The 16,488-nt window shown below is 46.4% G+C and overlaps 1 protein-coding gene across 1 annotated transcript in view; it reads right to left on the reverse strand.

Annotated features, from left to right (window-relative positions):
- TRIM24 (tripartite motif containing 24) overlaps positions 1-16,488 on the reverse strand; it is a 1,617,419-nt gene that overhangs the window by 1,341,032 nt on the left and 259,899 nt on the right. Inside the window, exon 4 of the mRNA XM_069628744.1 lies at positions 12,000-12,132. Within this exon, the coding sequence (XP_069484845.1) occupies positions 12,000-12,132 (133 nt within the window). The remainder of the gene's footprint in view (positions 1-11,999; positions 12,133-16,488) is intronic.

The following is a 16,488-nucleotide window of genomic DNA, read 5'->3' on the forward strand; positions in this document are numbered from 1 at the left end:
CCACTCTAAGTCTAGAAAGCCTAGAGATGTAAAAGCTTAAAGCTCTTTTTGGGTCCAGTCTGTGTAGTCTTTCTTCCTCCTTAGAAGGATGAGGTGGAGGATAGAATGAGGGTAAACAATTTTCTGATTTAAATGAAAATCAGATATTACCTTCGGTAAAAATGATGGTTTAACCCTCAACACAACCCTGTCCTTATGGAACACAGAATAGGGTGGCCCAGAAGATGGTGCCTGCAATTCGCTCACTCTTCTTGCTGATGTTAGAGCAACTAAAAATGCTGTTTTCCATGTTAATAATCTTAATGGACACGTGTGCATAGGCTCAAAAGGGGCACACATTAAGAATTTTAATACCAAATTTAGATCCCAAATCGGTACTTGAAATGGGTGAGGAGGAAACAAATTAGTGAGACCTTTTATGAATTGTGTTATCAAAGGAATTTTGAAGTATGAGCATTCTTCCGAAGAGCGCTTGAAGATGGAAAGCGCTGCAAGGTAACCTTTTATTTTTCCAATATTCAGACCTCTATGTGCTAGGGTCAGAAGGAAAGATAGTACTTCCGGAATAGAACATAGAAAAGGATCGACATTCTTTTCCCTGCACCAGTTGCAAAACTTTTTCCAATGGCAACGGTACAGAGACTTTGTTGCTGGCCTTCTTGCCAAAAGCAACACCTCCGTAACATCCTCTGGAAGGTTCCAATCCCTGTATCTCAGCCTTTCAGATACCAAGCATGAAGGTTGAGTGTTCTGACCTCTGGGTGGAGAACCTGACCTTCCATTTGAGAGAAAAGGTTCTCTCTCTGAGGGAGACGTACTGGAGGACAGATGGACATGTCTAGAAGGTCCGGATACCACATTCTCCTGGCCCAATCCGGGGCAATTAGGATCATGCGGTTCCTGAAGAGTCTCAGGCTCCTGATGACTTGAGGAACGACGGGAATCGGAGGGAACGCGTACAATAGTGGGCAATTCCACTCCACCGTGAACGCGTCCCCCAGGGCTCCTCTCGGGGGGAAATTCCCTTGAGCAATACCTTTCGCATTTTCGGCTGATTCCGGTTGCAAACAGGTCTACTTGAGGGGTTCCCCAAAGGGCGAAGATCTCTTGAATGACACCCTGAGCCAGTTCCCATTCGTGGGACACCGTGCTCTGCCTGCTCAGAGCATCTGCCGTCATTCTCTTTCCCGGCTAGATGAACTGCCGTTAAAGAAATTCCCTCCTGAATCGCCCAATACCAGAGCTGCATTGCCTCTCTGCACAGGGGTAGTGACCCCACGCCTCCTCTTTTATTTAGATAGTGCATGGCCACTGTGTTGTCCGTCATTATCAGGTCATTCTTTCCCCTGATGGATGGCAGGAAGGCCTTCAGCGCTAGTCTGATTGCCCTCAGCTCTAAAAGGTTGACATGTAGTTTGGACTCCGATGGAGACCAACGACCGCTGATTGTCAAATCGTTGGCATGAGCTCCCCACCCCAGGAGTGAGGCGTCCATCACTACTGTGATCACCGGCCATGGTTGCCAAAAGGGTTCTCCTTTTAGAATGTTCTCTGTACAGGTCCACCATAAAAGGTCTCGTCTGACCTTGTTCTGAATCTGAGGAAGATCTGTCATTTAACCTGAGAACTGGGACCACTGAAGGGATCTCATCCTCAAGCGTGCCTCTAGCACCAGAAAAATGCAGGATTCCATGAGGCCGAGCAACCTTAAAAAGTCGTAAGCCCGGAGATTTTGGGCATTTTAGAATTTGGAAACCATCTGAAGAATGTCTTGAGCCCTCCAAAAGGTACATTTTCCTCCCCAAATCTCTCCTGTTCCTCAAAAATTGAGGTCAAGGATTTGAAAAACTCCTTTCTAGGGAGAGGTTTAAAAACATTCTCTGGGAGAGGAGGAGGAAGAGGTGTAGTACCAGGCTCTGAAGGAATTACATGTTTAACTTTTTCCTTCTCTTTTTCTGGCTGCCCTTGCTTGGTTGGAGCCTTTGGCGCCGAGGGTTTCGGCATCGATAAAGGCGTCAACGACATCGTGGTCGTCGACAGGGTCTGCTTCTTGGGCGTCGAGGCGGCCTTCGACAGTTTTTCCTTCGAGGTGTGAAAGGTCTCGGACGGCGTCGGTGACCTCGAGCGGTCGACTCGAGCGTTTTTCGCTCTGTGTCCTGGAAGGTTCCCTATCCTTCCTTTTATGATCACCCGGGCTCGAGGATGCGCGAGTGTCGGAGCGATGACGCTCCCGGCCGGCTTCCGAAATAGGTGCGGACCAAGGCTTCGCTTTCTCAAACACCGCCATCATTTTTACCCTAAACGCTTCCCACTCTTCGGAAGACTAATGTTTTGTGGGTCATTTAATTTTCAGAGACTCGTCTGACGAGGTGGAGGGAGATCTATGGCGTCGTTTCTTCGACTTTTTCGACGAAGACGACGAGCGATGAGTATCGCTTCGAGATCTGGATCTATGCCTTTCGCGTCGAGGAGATCTTTCCCCATGGGGTCTCGACTCGACGCTAGAGGCTTTCCGATCCTTCCGACCTACCTGTAGCTTTCCTCTCCTTTCTCGCAAGGCCTTACCCGTCATCGCCTGACACTTCGAACAGGCCTCCATGTCGTGGCCTTTCCCAAGACACCACAAACACTCGCGGTGCAGGTCTGTGATTGACATTTTTGAGCCGCACGACTTGCATTTCTTAAAACCGATCTCGGGGTCGGGGGTCGATGACGAGGACATAATTACTTCTCGTAATATTATATTTCCTGACAGAACTCGAGGCGCGCCGAATGTCCGAAGCAACGTACTGCGGAAAAATGGAACTGAGGCCAACGGGCGCCGCGCATGCTACTTATACACCCGATGACGTCACCCTCGACCGAGGCCTTCGAGGGACCATCGACTCGACGACATCGACGCATGGCGCCCTCTGCCGAAAACATTTCCGAAGAGCAGCAAAGCTGGATGGAATACATCTAAGATGAGGAATACGTTGGAGGACACAATCCACTCGAAACACGCATTTAGACGTATCAGGCACAAAGAGCTGGATAAAGTCAACTCAACCCCGTCGGCGAAGAGATACTCGCAAACTTATTCAGCTGGGCCCTTAAATCTCAGTAATGGCTCCCAGGGCAGAGACAGACTACCATCAAGAACTCACCCATATGAAACCAGCTGAGTAAGATCTACTCGAAGGCTGTCTGCCACCTTTAGGGTCACCGTTCTCCAACACAGAAAGAGACGACACACAAAAAACCTGTTGGTCCTTGTGTAATAGCAGAAAGTTTAAACAAACCCAGAAAGAACATGTCAGATGCTCTCTTATCTACAGATACTCAGAACACCAGTGGCAAAGATCAAAATAGATGGGCTTGGATTCCAGCTGCCCTGTCACGTTACACCCGCCAAAAGCAACCACAAACATCCAAGGACAAAACACTTCAATGTACACTCAAGATTGGTTCATGGAACACCCAAGGGCACTCCCATTTTACTCAGAGGGGGGTGATTAACTTGGGTCAATTTGATCTGCTGACCTTTCAGGAAACCTGGCTCTGCCTCCCTCCAATCATAGACGGCTTTGAAACACTACTTGCCCCTGCATCTAAGGGACCCAAAGGACGCCCGAGTTCTGGTCTCCCGATAGCTGTACGGATAGGAGGAAGCCTGAGAATAAAGAGCGGCCTTGCTTCCTCAACCTTCATCCAAGCAGCTATTCTGACCTGGAACCAAACTGGGAGACCTTCGGCTCCCACAAGAGCAGTTTCAATCCTACTTTTGAATGTTTATTGGAATCCAGGTGTTCAATCTACCAAAGCATTTTTGAGCGAAGTAAACTCTACAGTAATGGAGGAGTGAGATCGCACAACGTAGATCACATTCTGTTATGTGGGGACCTCAATTCAACTGTCCCTGTACAATGGGGGGGGGGGGGCAAAGGTTGTAAGACCATATACATCTCATCAAAAACCAAATCAACTTGAGAGGTACCGCTTGGGCAGAATGTATGGACTCTTGGGATATACATAACCTAAACCAATTGGATACTTCTATAGAGCCGGAACCTACTTGGGAGAATGCAGGCCACAAGAGCATCATTGATTATATCTACGCATCTAAAGAACTCTACGCTCTTATTGATTCATTCAAAGTACTCAAAACCACTTGCAGCGATCATTACTTTCTATCCCATGCACTTGCGCGTTCTCAATGTCACTGGGCCTAGTAAGATGGCTGTTTTGTTCTCCCCTGTTCCCCTCCCTTGCCTTGTCGCGCTCTGAAACACTTGTGTACGAGCGCGATAGTAATAAAATATCAATCAATCAATCAATCAGCCTGCCTCTTGGCCTTCTCTCAAAGAACCACCAATGGTAATGTCACATCGGCTAGAAGTCACCCCCCCAAGGTACCCGTCTAAAAATCTCTAAAGAAGCCATTACGCAAATAACTTCTGCATACAAGGGCAATCTTTTAGATAAAATAGATGATGGAAGAACATTAAACCTGGATTACTACCCATTATTGGTTCCGTTCCAAGGGCCTAGATATACAAGAAACGGCCCCGGCAATCAGCACTTGCACAGTTATAACGAGGAAATCAAGCAAAGAAAAGCTGGCCTTAGAAAAGCATCAAGGCTAGCCTTTTTAATCCCATCGGTTGAAAACATCGATCAAGCGGTGGCATTAAAAAAAGCTATAAAAACTGGCTAAAATTGGCGAGATGGAGTCTCTATCAACAAGATGCTGAATTAATGCTAGGGGCCATTTGTACGAGAAACTTTAAAGACTTCTGGTCCATTGTTAAACAAAGAACAATGCCGTCAGCCTCTGCACTTTTGTGTACGATCAGCGAAGACTCTTGGACGAAACACTTTACCGATCTTTTTAAACAAACTCCTACACTACAAAACAAAGGGGCTAAACACATTTCAGACATTTGGGATATCCCATAAAACAAATCAATCATTTTGAAAAAAATAAAGAACCTCAATAATTCGAGCTCCCGGGTCCGACGGAATATCTAACATCCACTTAAAGCAAGACCCAGAACAATGAACCTCCTTGATATTCAAGATTCTCAACAGATGCAAGGCTTCTAGAAATATACCCGGATCATGGAAGACTGCTACCATCGTTCCAATCTATAAGAAGGGTGCGAAGAACGACCCCAAAAACTATAGATCTATAGCGTTACTCGACGTTATCGGAAAACTATTTGGAACCCTGATCCTAGAGGTATTTCAAGCTTGGCAAAAAGAATCTAACACAATGCACCCATTTCAATCTGGATTTGTTAAACATCTAAAAACCTCAATTAACATCCTGATGATAAATATACTAAAGGTTAAAGTCATGGAAGACCACCCAAAAATATTAATTGCTTCCATAGACCTGGTCCAGGCATTTGACTGTATCAACAGAGCGAAACTTTGGGCAAAACTAGAGAAGGCAAAGTGTCCAGCTTCTATCCTTGATCCGATTAAAGCACTACATTCTGAAACCTCAATGCGGGTTCGCTTAAATCCAGCAGGTCAACTATCCTCCTCCATACCTATAACCAAGGGGTCAAGCAGGGTTGTCCCATGTCAACCACCCTCATAATGCTTATATGGCTGACATCAAGGACAATGAAAATAACATCTGTTCATTTCCACCATCAATAGGGGAAGCTAAAGTCACCTGGCTCCTCTATGCCGATGACATACTACTTATGGACCAGACAGCTATAGGCCTTCAGCGCCAATTAAACAGTTTAGCAACATACCTTAAGAAAAACGACCTGGACTTTAATCCGAGCAAAACAAACGTTCTCATCATGGAAAAGAAGAACACTAAATCTAATGGAAAATTCCAGTGGGTCATGAATTCGGAAAAGTTGGAAGCGGTCAAAAACTTCACTTACCTGGGGATTAAATTTTCGTGAAGTTTCATTGAAGCAACTATGCAAGAACATCTTTTTGCAAAAACCAAAACCCTTACTGCTCAAGCAGGAATTCTAGACAGAAAATTTGGAAAATACTCATTACTTCCGGTAATTAATTTCTTCAAAACAAAGGTTATGCCGGCAATAACTTACGGGGCAGATGCTATGCCCCAATTACCATCCATTCTGTGGCCCAAACTGGAAGGCTTATTTTGAGGCAAGTTCTGAGACTTCCATCTTCAACACCTATGGCAATAATCCCGAGAGTTATGCCTCTCATCAGTGAAATCAATAGTGGAGAAAAAACACTACTCTGCTTGGGAAACATCTTACAAAAACCAAGACCAAAAATCATTCAGATTATCCACAATGAACTAACCATTGTCAAAAGCAGCACCCTTAAAATATGGGTTAAAAAACATGTTGACCTGCTAGTAAAAATCGGAAGTTCAGAATGGGAGCTCGAGTTCATTCCAGATAAAGTCAATGAGACCAGAAAATACCCAAATAAATTCCCTGACAAAGGGCTGCGAACAACATTCTTGAGGGCACGACTAAATCTCATGAAAACTAATGAAATATTGTACAGTCTAAATCAAACGAAAAATGACAGCTGTCGATTTTGTGGAAACCCTACATCTACTGAAACAGTGCGCCATCTCATCACCCTCTGTCCAGGGACCACACATCTTAGACTTATTCATCATCAATCTTTCAGGCATCAAGTATCAACATTATCTGAAGAAGCCTGGTGGTTTTGGTTGGTCCACGAGTGGTGAGAATGTACCCCCGACTATAGCTACAGTTAAATTCCTTCGGGACCTCGATTTGGAATCAAAATATACTACACAAATAGGGAAGTAAGAAGCAATTTTTCTTCTACTCAAACAAGGAAGGGCCAAACTTTGTAAAAATTGTCTAGTTACAATAAAAACAAAAACTTTGTGAAAGTATGTATTGAGGACCAAGTCTCTGTATAACAAATCGACGTAACGGGGACACCCCTTTGAAGGGCTGTCGAAGAGGCTATAACTCTGGTCGAGTGGGCCCTCAAGCCTTCCGGCGGGTCTTTACAAGCCAATCTGTAGCATTCAGTAATGCAAAGTACAATCCATCTTGACAAGGTCTGTTTAGACACTGCTTGACCCAATTGTCTTCCAGTGTAGCCAATAAAAAGTTGATCAGCAACTCTAAGCTTGGAGAGCCTAGAAATATAAAAGCTTAACACCCTTCTAGGATCCAACCTGTGGAGTCTTTCTTCCTCCTTACTGGGCTGCAGAGGAGGATAGAAAGCCGTAGGATGATCTTCTGATTCAGATGAAAATCCAGCACTTCAGGCAAAGCTTTTTTTAAATTTTTTTAAAATAGGGTCTAACCCTCTCAACAACCCGGTCTTTGTGGGACACAGTATAGGGTGGCCTGGAAGATAGTGCCTGCAACTCGCAAACTCTTCGTGCAGATGTTAATGCAACCAATAAAATGATCTTGAAGGTTAGCAATCTTAAAAGGGCATGTGTGCAAGGTTTAAAAGGGGCACACATTAAAAACTTTAGAACCAGATTAAGGGCGCAAACTGGAACTTGGAAGGAAGAAGGTGGTTGAGGAATGACGGGGATCGGTGGAAACGCGTAAAGTAGTGGGAATTCCCAGTCCACCACGAACGCGTCTCCTAGAGCTCCTCTCTGAAGAAATTGCCTTGAGCAATACCTTTCGCACTTCCAGTTGACTCCGGTCGCAAACAGGTCTACTTGAGGGGTTCCCCAAAGGGCGAAGATCTCTTGAAGGACTTCCTGAGCTAGCACCCACTCGTGGGAGACTGTGCCCTGCCTGCTCAGAGCGTCCGCCGTCTTGTTCTCTCCGGTTAGGTGAACTGCTGATGAGGAGATTCCTTCTTGAATTGCCCAGTACCAGAGCCGCACTGCCTCTCTGCACAGAGGTAGTGACCCTACACCCTCTCTTTTGTTGAGGTAATGCATGGCCACAGTGTTGTCCGTCATTATCAGGACATTCTTCCCTCTGACCGAGAGCAGAAAAGCCTTCAGCGCTAGTCTGATTGCCCTCTACTCTAAGAGGTTGATGTGTAGTTTGACTGTCAGATCGTTGGCATGGGCTCCCCCCACCCCACGAGTGAGGCATCCGTCACTACTGTAATCTCCGGCCATGGTTGCCAAAAATGGTCTCCTTTCAGAATATTGTTCTCGCAGGTCCACCATAGAAGGTCTTGTTGAATCCTGCTCGGAACCTGAAGTAGATCCGTCATCTTTACCGAGAACTGAACCATTGAGTCTTTAGAGCCCATTGAAGGGATCTCATTCTCAGGCGAGCCTCTGGCACTAAGAAGATGCAGGATGCCATGAGGCCAAACAACCTCAAGAAGTCGTACGCCGGATGATTTTGGGCACTCAAATTCGGAGACCATCTGAAGAATGTCTTGAGCCCTCGTCTTGGGAGGCAAGCTCTTTTCCAAGGATGAATCCAATACCGCTCGAATGTACTGGAGCGGTTGAGAAGGTGTCATCTGTGACTTCTTCAAATTGAGGGAGAAGCCCAGTCTGAAGGGAGTGGCAGGTGACTTCCAGATGATCCAGGGCTTGTTTAGGAGAACACGCCCTGATCAACCAATCGTCCGGGTAGGGGTAGACATGGATCCCCCCCTTTCCTGAGATACACTGCCACTACCACCATCAGTTTGGTGAAAACTCTCGGGTGGAGGTCAACCTGAATGGCAGGACTTGAAACTGATAATGCGAGCCGCCAAGGCCAAACCTCAGGTATTTTCTGTGCTTGGGATGTATTGACACATGAAAATAAGCGTCCTGAAGGTCCAATGACACCAACCAATCCTGAAGTTGAAGGGCCTGAAGGATCTGAGTAAGACTGACCATCTTGAACTTGTCCTTCCTGAGTAACTTGTTCAAGTCTCAAGTCCAAGGGTCTCAGTCCTCCATCCTTTTTGGGAATCAAAAAATATGGGGAGTACCAAACCTTGTTCCTCTCCGCTACAGGCACTTGTTCTATAGCGCCTTTCTCTAGCAGGGTTAAAATCTCCTGCTGGTGGAGCGGATCTGGAAACTTCAAAGAGCATCTCCCTGGTAGATTGTTTTGAGTCTGCATTAAGAATGGAAGGCAGTAACCTTGGTCTATTGTTTCTAGAGCCCAAGCATCTGCAGTAATGGTTTGCCATTCTTGAAGATGCTGAGAGAGTCTGCCCCCCACCAGTGTTACGTGATACAAGCCCTCAAATCGGTTTTGGGGCAGATGCTGCGGCTGCTGATGGCAAGGAAGTAGCAGCTGGAGCTGGTTTAGCACTTTTACCTTGTCCACCACAAGGGATTTTTCTTTGGCCTTTTTGACTGGCCATTCCTCTCACCTTTCCATATGAGGAGTAGTAACGATAGGATTGTCCCCGCCAAGAATTTCCTGATTAACGAAAAGGCTGAGGTTGCCTGATAGGGGCTCCCAAAGACTTGGCAGCCGCTTTTGAGGTCTGCAACCTCTCAAGGCTCTAGTCAGCCTTGCTGCCAAAAAGGGGAGACTCGTCAAAAGGCATGTTCAGGAGACACGACTGCACATCTGCTGCGAAACCCGCCTTCCGCAACCACGCAAACCTGTGCATAACTGCGCTAGTAGCCATGGACCTGCTGACGCTGTCTGCAGTGGCCAAACCAGATTTAAGGTAAGTCTTGCATGGCTTCCTTTCCAACTCTAAAGATGGACAGGAATCCTTCCCTTTCCTCCCCTTCTGGTATATGCTTCCGCCGCCATGGGGATACACTCCCAGAGTGTACGAGAATTTTGCCAAGGCACAGGTGGAGTCGGCCGATTTGAAGGCGATACTACCAGCTGAAAATACCTTGCGTGCCCATCCATCCACACACTTGTCATCCCTATCTGGATAGAAGGGTACGCTGCTTTATTGGATGTAGCGGTGGCTGCCTGGACCACCAGACTCGTGAGTGGGGTGTTTGGACAGATAGCCAGGGTCGCTACTGGAAGGGCAGTATTTTGATGCAAGGGACTTATTCACAGCAGGACTAGAGTCGGGGTTATCCAAATTCTTGGCCACCCTAGTTTGCAAGGCCACGTGAAAAGGTAAAACTGGATCAGTGGGCGGGCCTTGATCTAGAATGTCTGTGAGATCATTCTGGACAAATTGGGTCTGTGGTCTAGTCCAACCTTAATCAACCACCTTTGTCATTAGTAGACGGAATTAGGAATTGACATGGTCTCCTGGTTCTGGCTTTCCAAATTCGGCCACAGGTGAAGTATCCACACCACTAGCATTGTGTAATGTCTCTATGAGATCCCTCATTCTACTCTCTTCAGAGATGAGACATTCTGGGACATTTGGGGTGCCATATTCCAAGCGAAATGGGACCTCCTCATCCTCAGACCTTTCCTGCTCTTCCAAAATGGAGGATAGGGATTTAAAGAATTCTTTCCTGGGCACAGCAGTTAAAGTCTTCTCTGTAGTAACTGTTTTTGAAGAGGGTGTAAGCTTTGCAACTTTCTCTTTTGCTACAACCTGTTCAGATGGCTGAACTGGAGCCTTAGGAATTTTCGGCGCAGACTGCTTCGGAGTCGTCGCCGACAAAGGAGTCGATGGCGTAGATGGCGTCGATGAAATAGGAGGCGTCAACGAAACCAGTCTCGAAGGTGTTGAGGCGCTATTCGAGGCTTTGTCCTTTGAGCTATGCGGGACCTTGGATGGCGTTGATGGCCTCGAACTGTCGTCTCGACTCGAGTGATCTTTTTTGCTCGGAGTCCTCGAGGGTTCCCGATCAGCTCTTCTTTGATCACCTGGGTCGAGGGCGTGCGAGTGTCGGTACGGGAACACTTCCGGCAGGCTTCTGAGGAAGGTGCGGTCCGAGGCTTAGCCCTTTCGAATACTTTCATCATTTTCACCCTGAAAGCTTCCCAGTCTTCAGAAGAAGTGTTTTGTGAGGCATTTCATTCTTTTGGGAGAGTCGTCTGAAGATGAAGTGGATGGGGACAGGTGGTGTCTCTTCTTCGACCTTTTTTCGTCAAAGACGAGGAGTGGTGGGAGCCACTTCGGGATCTCAACCCATGTGTCCTATCACGTCAAGGAGATTCTTTATGGGTTCTCGACTCGACGTTCGAGGATTTTCGGTCGGATTTTGTCTGTCGACCCACCTGCAGTTTTCCCTTCAACTCTTGCAAGGCCTTACCGGTCATCGCCTGACACTTCATGCAGGCCTCTGTGTCGTGAGATTCACAGAGGCAGCACAAACACGATCAGTGTGGGTCAGTTATTGACATTTTTGAACTGCAATCTTTACACTTCTTGAACCCCGAAAGCGGGGTAGTCGGGGTCAATGAAGAGGACATCTTCGATTTGATTTTCTTCGAAAATGATAGCGGCGTCACAGAAATTACTTAGGCGTGCCGAGTCCCCGAAAGCAACACATACTGCAGAAAAATGGAACTGAGGCCAACGGGCACTGTGCGAGCTACTTGTATAACCGATGTCACCCTCGACGGAGGCCTTCGAGGGACCTAAACTCGACACCATCGACGCACGGCGCCCTGTGCCGAGAAAATTTTTCCGAAGCAGCTAAAGCTGGACGTGAATATCTAAGATGAGGAATACGTTGGTGGACACAATCCATTCGAAATAATTGTATTTCCATCAGATACTTTTGTGGACCTTGGAAGACCATACCCAGGTCTATGTGACAGTCAATGTGATCACTTTGCCACTCCTACCCAAGAGAGCATACAATTCTACAACCACAGCGCAACCAACAGTTGCTGGAGCCATGAAGCCTCGTCACCATCCCACTCTTGGTTGCCGTGATGCTCCCAGGTACACAATAGTTCAAAGCGCATTTTAAAGTCCAAAAAAAGACAGATTTTAGCTACAGTCTAGTTTTTTGCCCTGGGGACAATAGGTTTATGAAATCTTCTTGTCCATGACAACCAAGAACTTGTCCTGGGAGCAGTGCTATAGGAATTCCACACCCCTGAACATGTGATCCATACAGGTACTGCAATCGGCAGAGACATTATTAGCCTATCATCTTTGATTAAATCTCAATTTCTAAAATAAAAACCAACTTATTATCATACCTGTGTTCTTTGTGCTCCTGTAACTGGCAGTCCCGACAGGTCAGTTTGTCACAGGTTTCACAGTACAGTCTCAGTTGTTCCTTCTTGTGAAAAGGGCAAAACACAGGCCTTTGACTAGTCACCCCAGCTGCTTCTATGAAAACAAAAGACTACTATCACAAAGACATCATACACCCTGGATAATGGCGCTTCATACCACTAACAGCCAACACATTTGTCTCATTTACATCGTTTGAATTTGACATTGCACAATATAAAGTAGTAAAGAAGTTGAAAAGCAAAAGAAAAAATACCTGGTCCGGTTAAAACAGTGCAGCTTTACAATCTCACACGCCTGCAGCAGGTGGTACCATTAGTTTCCATCAGCAATATTAAACAAATGCCAACACTTAACAGTTTGTTCCATCACTTTCATACTTGGCATTGTCAGACATTTTCCTCAGACCCTTTACATAGTTGTCCTGTGTAGTTCTCACATTTAGGCAAGACGGAGGCCCTCACATTCCACTGACTCGCCTATTGGTAGAAGTGACCAAATAATCAGGGTATAGCTATTACAAAAGGGCAGAGGTATTAGTTATCGCCAGCGTTGGGGATAAACTGTGAGGCACAGATGTTTCCAAGGCTTACTATGACTAATTACAGTTGGCATGCATTGAAGGGGTGCAGCAAGCGGACATTGGATCACCATGGATCACCAGCAGCACAATCAAGATGTAGGACTATCGAGGATGAGAGGATAGCAGCTTCTCCGTAGGCGATAGGCTATGTGGGAGATGATCCCGATGCGCAACAGTTAACCAAGGGTTTAGAGAGGGCATAAGGTGTTTCTTTAGCAATCACGTAGCTATGGCCTCTCCGAGTCCTTGCAGTTAGATTTTTCACAAGCCTCTTGTGAAAGTATGAGGATTGAGAGTACCCGGAGAAACTCAAATATTTGGTACCCAGCACTCGGGTCTTCAGATTTCTTCAGGGAAGTAGTCAATCTCGCTTACCTTGCAATCAGAGGTCTACTGTTTTGCACTGTTAAGAACTCAAATCAGATTAAGCAGTATTGTTTTTTTCTGTGGGACCTAAAGTTTCTGTAGTGTCTGGATCAGGTGCTGATCGAGTCAAGCTAGGGTACTGTTGAAGCAGACAGTACTTATTTTGTCAGTGTTCCGCGAGGTACATGAGCGATGGACCACACTGAGCCGCAGCCATATTTAGAAATGACGTGGCAAGCCATAAACATGTTTAGGGAGAAGGACAGAAAGAAAGATTAGTTTGCACAAAAACGAAGAGCCCATGAGGCAGTTTGACAAGTTACTCACCATAGTGATTACCTTACTCCTAGTCCATAGTCCCCTTTCCTCCATACTTCTGGGACATTCCGTCCTTCGAGGTGGGACCGGAGCACTTGTAAAAAAAAAAAAAAAAAAAAAAAGCCACATCACAAATTAAATGTGTCTCGTTCTTTTATGTTTACGTGGGGCAACCGCACATGACCGTAACCCTGCCTTCCTGAGCTCCACCCCGCGCATCGCCCTTCAGTCCTTTTCTACCGCCAGGTCTGAGACCATTTAAGCAACAATTGAGGATACTTATTAGAAGGGACGGCGGGCGGGTGGGCGGATGTATGGAGAAAAGGGGGCTATAGACTAGGAGTAAGGTAGTCACTACGGGGAGTAACTGTCATACTCCTACGTCCCGTCCCCTTTCCTCATACTTGTGAGAGATTCCCAAGCACTAACCACAGGGATCAAGGGTGGATGGAAATTTCCCTTATTGAAATAAATTGAGAACTGCCTGGTCAAATTGGGCATCAGCCCCTGAGCTCAGGTCTAGACTGCAATGCTTGCAAAAAGCCGATAGGAAGGCCCACATAGCTGTCTTGGCAATAGACTCCCAAGGGACATACGTTTGGAAGGCAACAGCAGCCGCTTTGCCCCGGACCAGATGTGCATGAATGCCTTCAGGTGGTTCAAGGCCTTGAACTTAGTAGGCCGCGGAAACACATGAAGCAACCCAGCAGGAGATGGATGCTTTTGAAGCAGCTTTTCCTTTTGGATCACCAAAAGTGATGAACAGTTGAGAAGAGCTGCTGAGTTCGCTAGTCCTGTCGAGGTAGAACTTTAGAGCCCGTCTGACGTCTAGGTTGTGCAGAACCCTTTCAGCCTCAGAGATGGGGTTTGGGAAGAAGAATGGCAGAGGTAGACCTATTTAAATGGAGTTCCAAAACCACTTTAGGAAGAATGGACGGGTGAGGGCGAAGCACCACCTTAACCTTATGGAAAGTTAGGAACGGATGTTCCACAGGAAAAACCTGAAGCTCACTTATCCGTCTTGCAGATGTTACCACAATCAAAAAAGCCACCTTCCAGGTTAGTATTCATTATGTGAGCAATTCAGAAAATACTCCTATATAGTTGATGCTGGCAATTGCCAGTGATTATGGTATAAAGGTGATTCAAGGTGATACCGAAAAATGCCTACGCGTGTTTCAACCTGCATAGGTCTTTCTCAAGGCACAGTATAAAAGCGCATTTCACAATTAATCAAATAGTACTGTTTTACATTTCATGACAATAGACCGATACAATTTATGCATAATCACAACAAAAATAATGACAAAGCAAGGGGAAAAGGTGAGACAAAAGAAAGATAAAATGACATCTAATTGTGATACACTGCCTATTCACAATTACCGTGTTGTGCTGATCATTGGATTACACTTCATTCAGGACCAAAGGAGGTCACCCTTATTCCGAGTCGTGGCATATAGCCCCTCCTGTATAATAAGGTCAATGATAATAATATCATCACATGTTAAATAAGCAGTCTCTTGTGCAGGGTATACTACATCAACATTCCTCAAACACAAAGATTAGAATTAAAGTCTGCCATCTTGGAGGGGGCTGGACATTGTATACAGCCACATTACCACAATGCAAGTTCACCATTCCCGTACAAGTGGGTAGCACATCGGTGCTGTTAGTCAACCAACAAACCTAGTGAAGACGCCCATCCTATTGGTTTATGCAATGTTATTAGAAAGGACATGTGTGCTCCCAGGACCATGTTAAACCGTGCACGATTAGTACAAACTAGAAACAAAAAGGTGGGCGGACTTGCTGTTACCTAAATCAGGTCCCTATGTTACACATAGCTCGCCTATGGTACACATCTGCCTGAGATTTCTTGAGGCAACAATAAATGGTTCAAATTCTAAAGAATAATAAAAAAGGCATTATTTTTATAATTCCATACTTGTGGAGCATTCCGTCCTTCAGGACGGGACCGGAGCACTTTTGTCAAAAAGCATCAAAAATGAAAATGTTTGTCCTTCTCCATTTACGCAGAGTACCGCACTAAGCCGTAATACGCCCTCCTGAGCTCCGCCCCGCACATCTTCCTTCAGTCCTATTTTATCGCCAGGTCTGAGACCATTTAAGCAATAATAGAGGATACTTACTAGAGGGGACGGCGGGCGAGTGTATGGCGGAAAGGGGACTATCGACTAGGAATAAGGTAGTCACTATGGTAACTTTGTTATACTCCTACGTCCTGTCCCCTTTCCTCCATACTTGTGGGAGATTCCCAAGCACACACACCATAGGTAGTATGGGTGGATGGAAAAACCCCTTTACAGGAATACGTTCTTAAGAACAGCCTGGCTAAATTGGGCATCAGCCCTGGATCGGAGGTATAGCCGATAGGAAGGCACACAAAGCCGCCCTGGCGATGGACTCCCAAGGGAGATACTTTTGGCAGGCAACAGCAGTCGCACCAGTTTTCGCGCACAATGATCCCGAAACCCCTGAACCCAGAGAAGGATCGAGTCTGGGACCCTGACCTCTGTGTATAAGGGGCCTTAGCTGGAGCATCCGCCAAAACCGATAAGGATTTGGCGGTCTGGGTACTCGCTTTGGTCTTTGCGAGCTCCTCGTCGGTACAATTCCTTGCCATCAAAAGGAAGGTCCAGTACTTTGTCTTGCACTTCCTATGAAAACATCTTTGTGTGGAGCCACGCCTGGCGGGAGGGGTCAACCCCTACCATAAGGCCTCGAGCTGAGGTATCTACGTGGTGTGCTGCAGCTTCCAGTAGATCCTGCCCCAGCACTCTGGCGTCCGGCAAACCAGCTTTAAAGTTATCTAGCCTATCCGCAGGAATGCACTCCTGGAAATAGGCCAACCCAGATTGGCTGCTGCCAGGATGAGCTCAGTGTTTGTTTGACGAAGTTGGAGAGCCGAATTGGCAAAGACCTTCTTGCCCAAGGAGTCCAGAAGTTTATCCTCCTTGGATAGGATTTGCACTGCTGCCGTTGGAAGATGCAGAGGCCGGCTTGGACTTGAGGATGGTAGCGGACAAGCCGATAAGGCCATCTCCTCAGAGGTGTGAAGCTTGTATCGAGTGTCAATTCCCTTGTTGATGTGGAGCCAAGTGTGGGGTTTATCCCAGACTTTGCGGGCCACAGCCAAGACGTCCTTCTGGAGGAATAGGCCGGTG

The sequence above is a fragment of the Ambystoma mexicanum genome, chromosome 12 (genome assembly GCF_040938575.1).
Source record: "Ambystoma mexicanum isolate Mex_15411 chromosome 12, UKY_AmexF1_1, whole genome shotgun sequence".
In the NCBI taxonomy this organism is placed as follows: Eukaryota; Metazoa; Chordata; class Amphibia; order Caudata; family Ambystomatidae; genus Ambystoma; species Ambystoma mexicanum.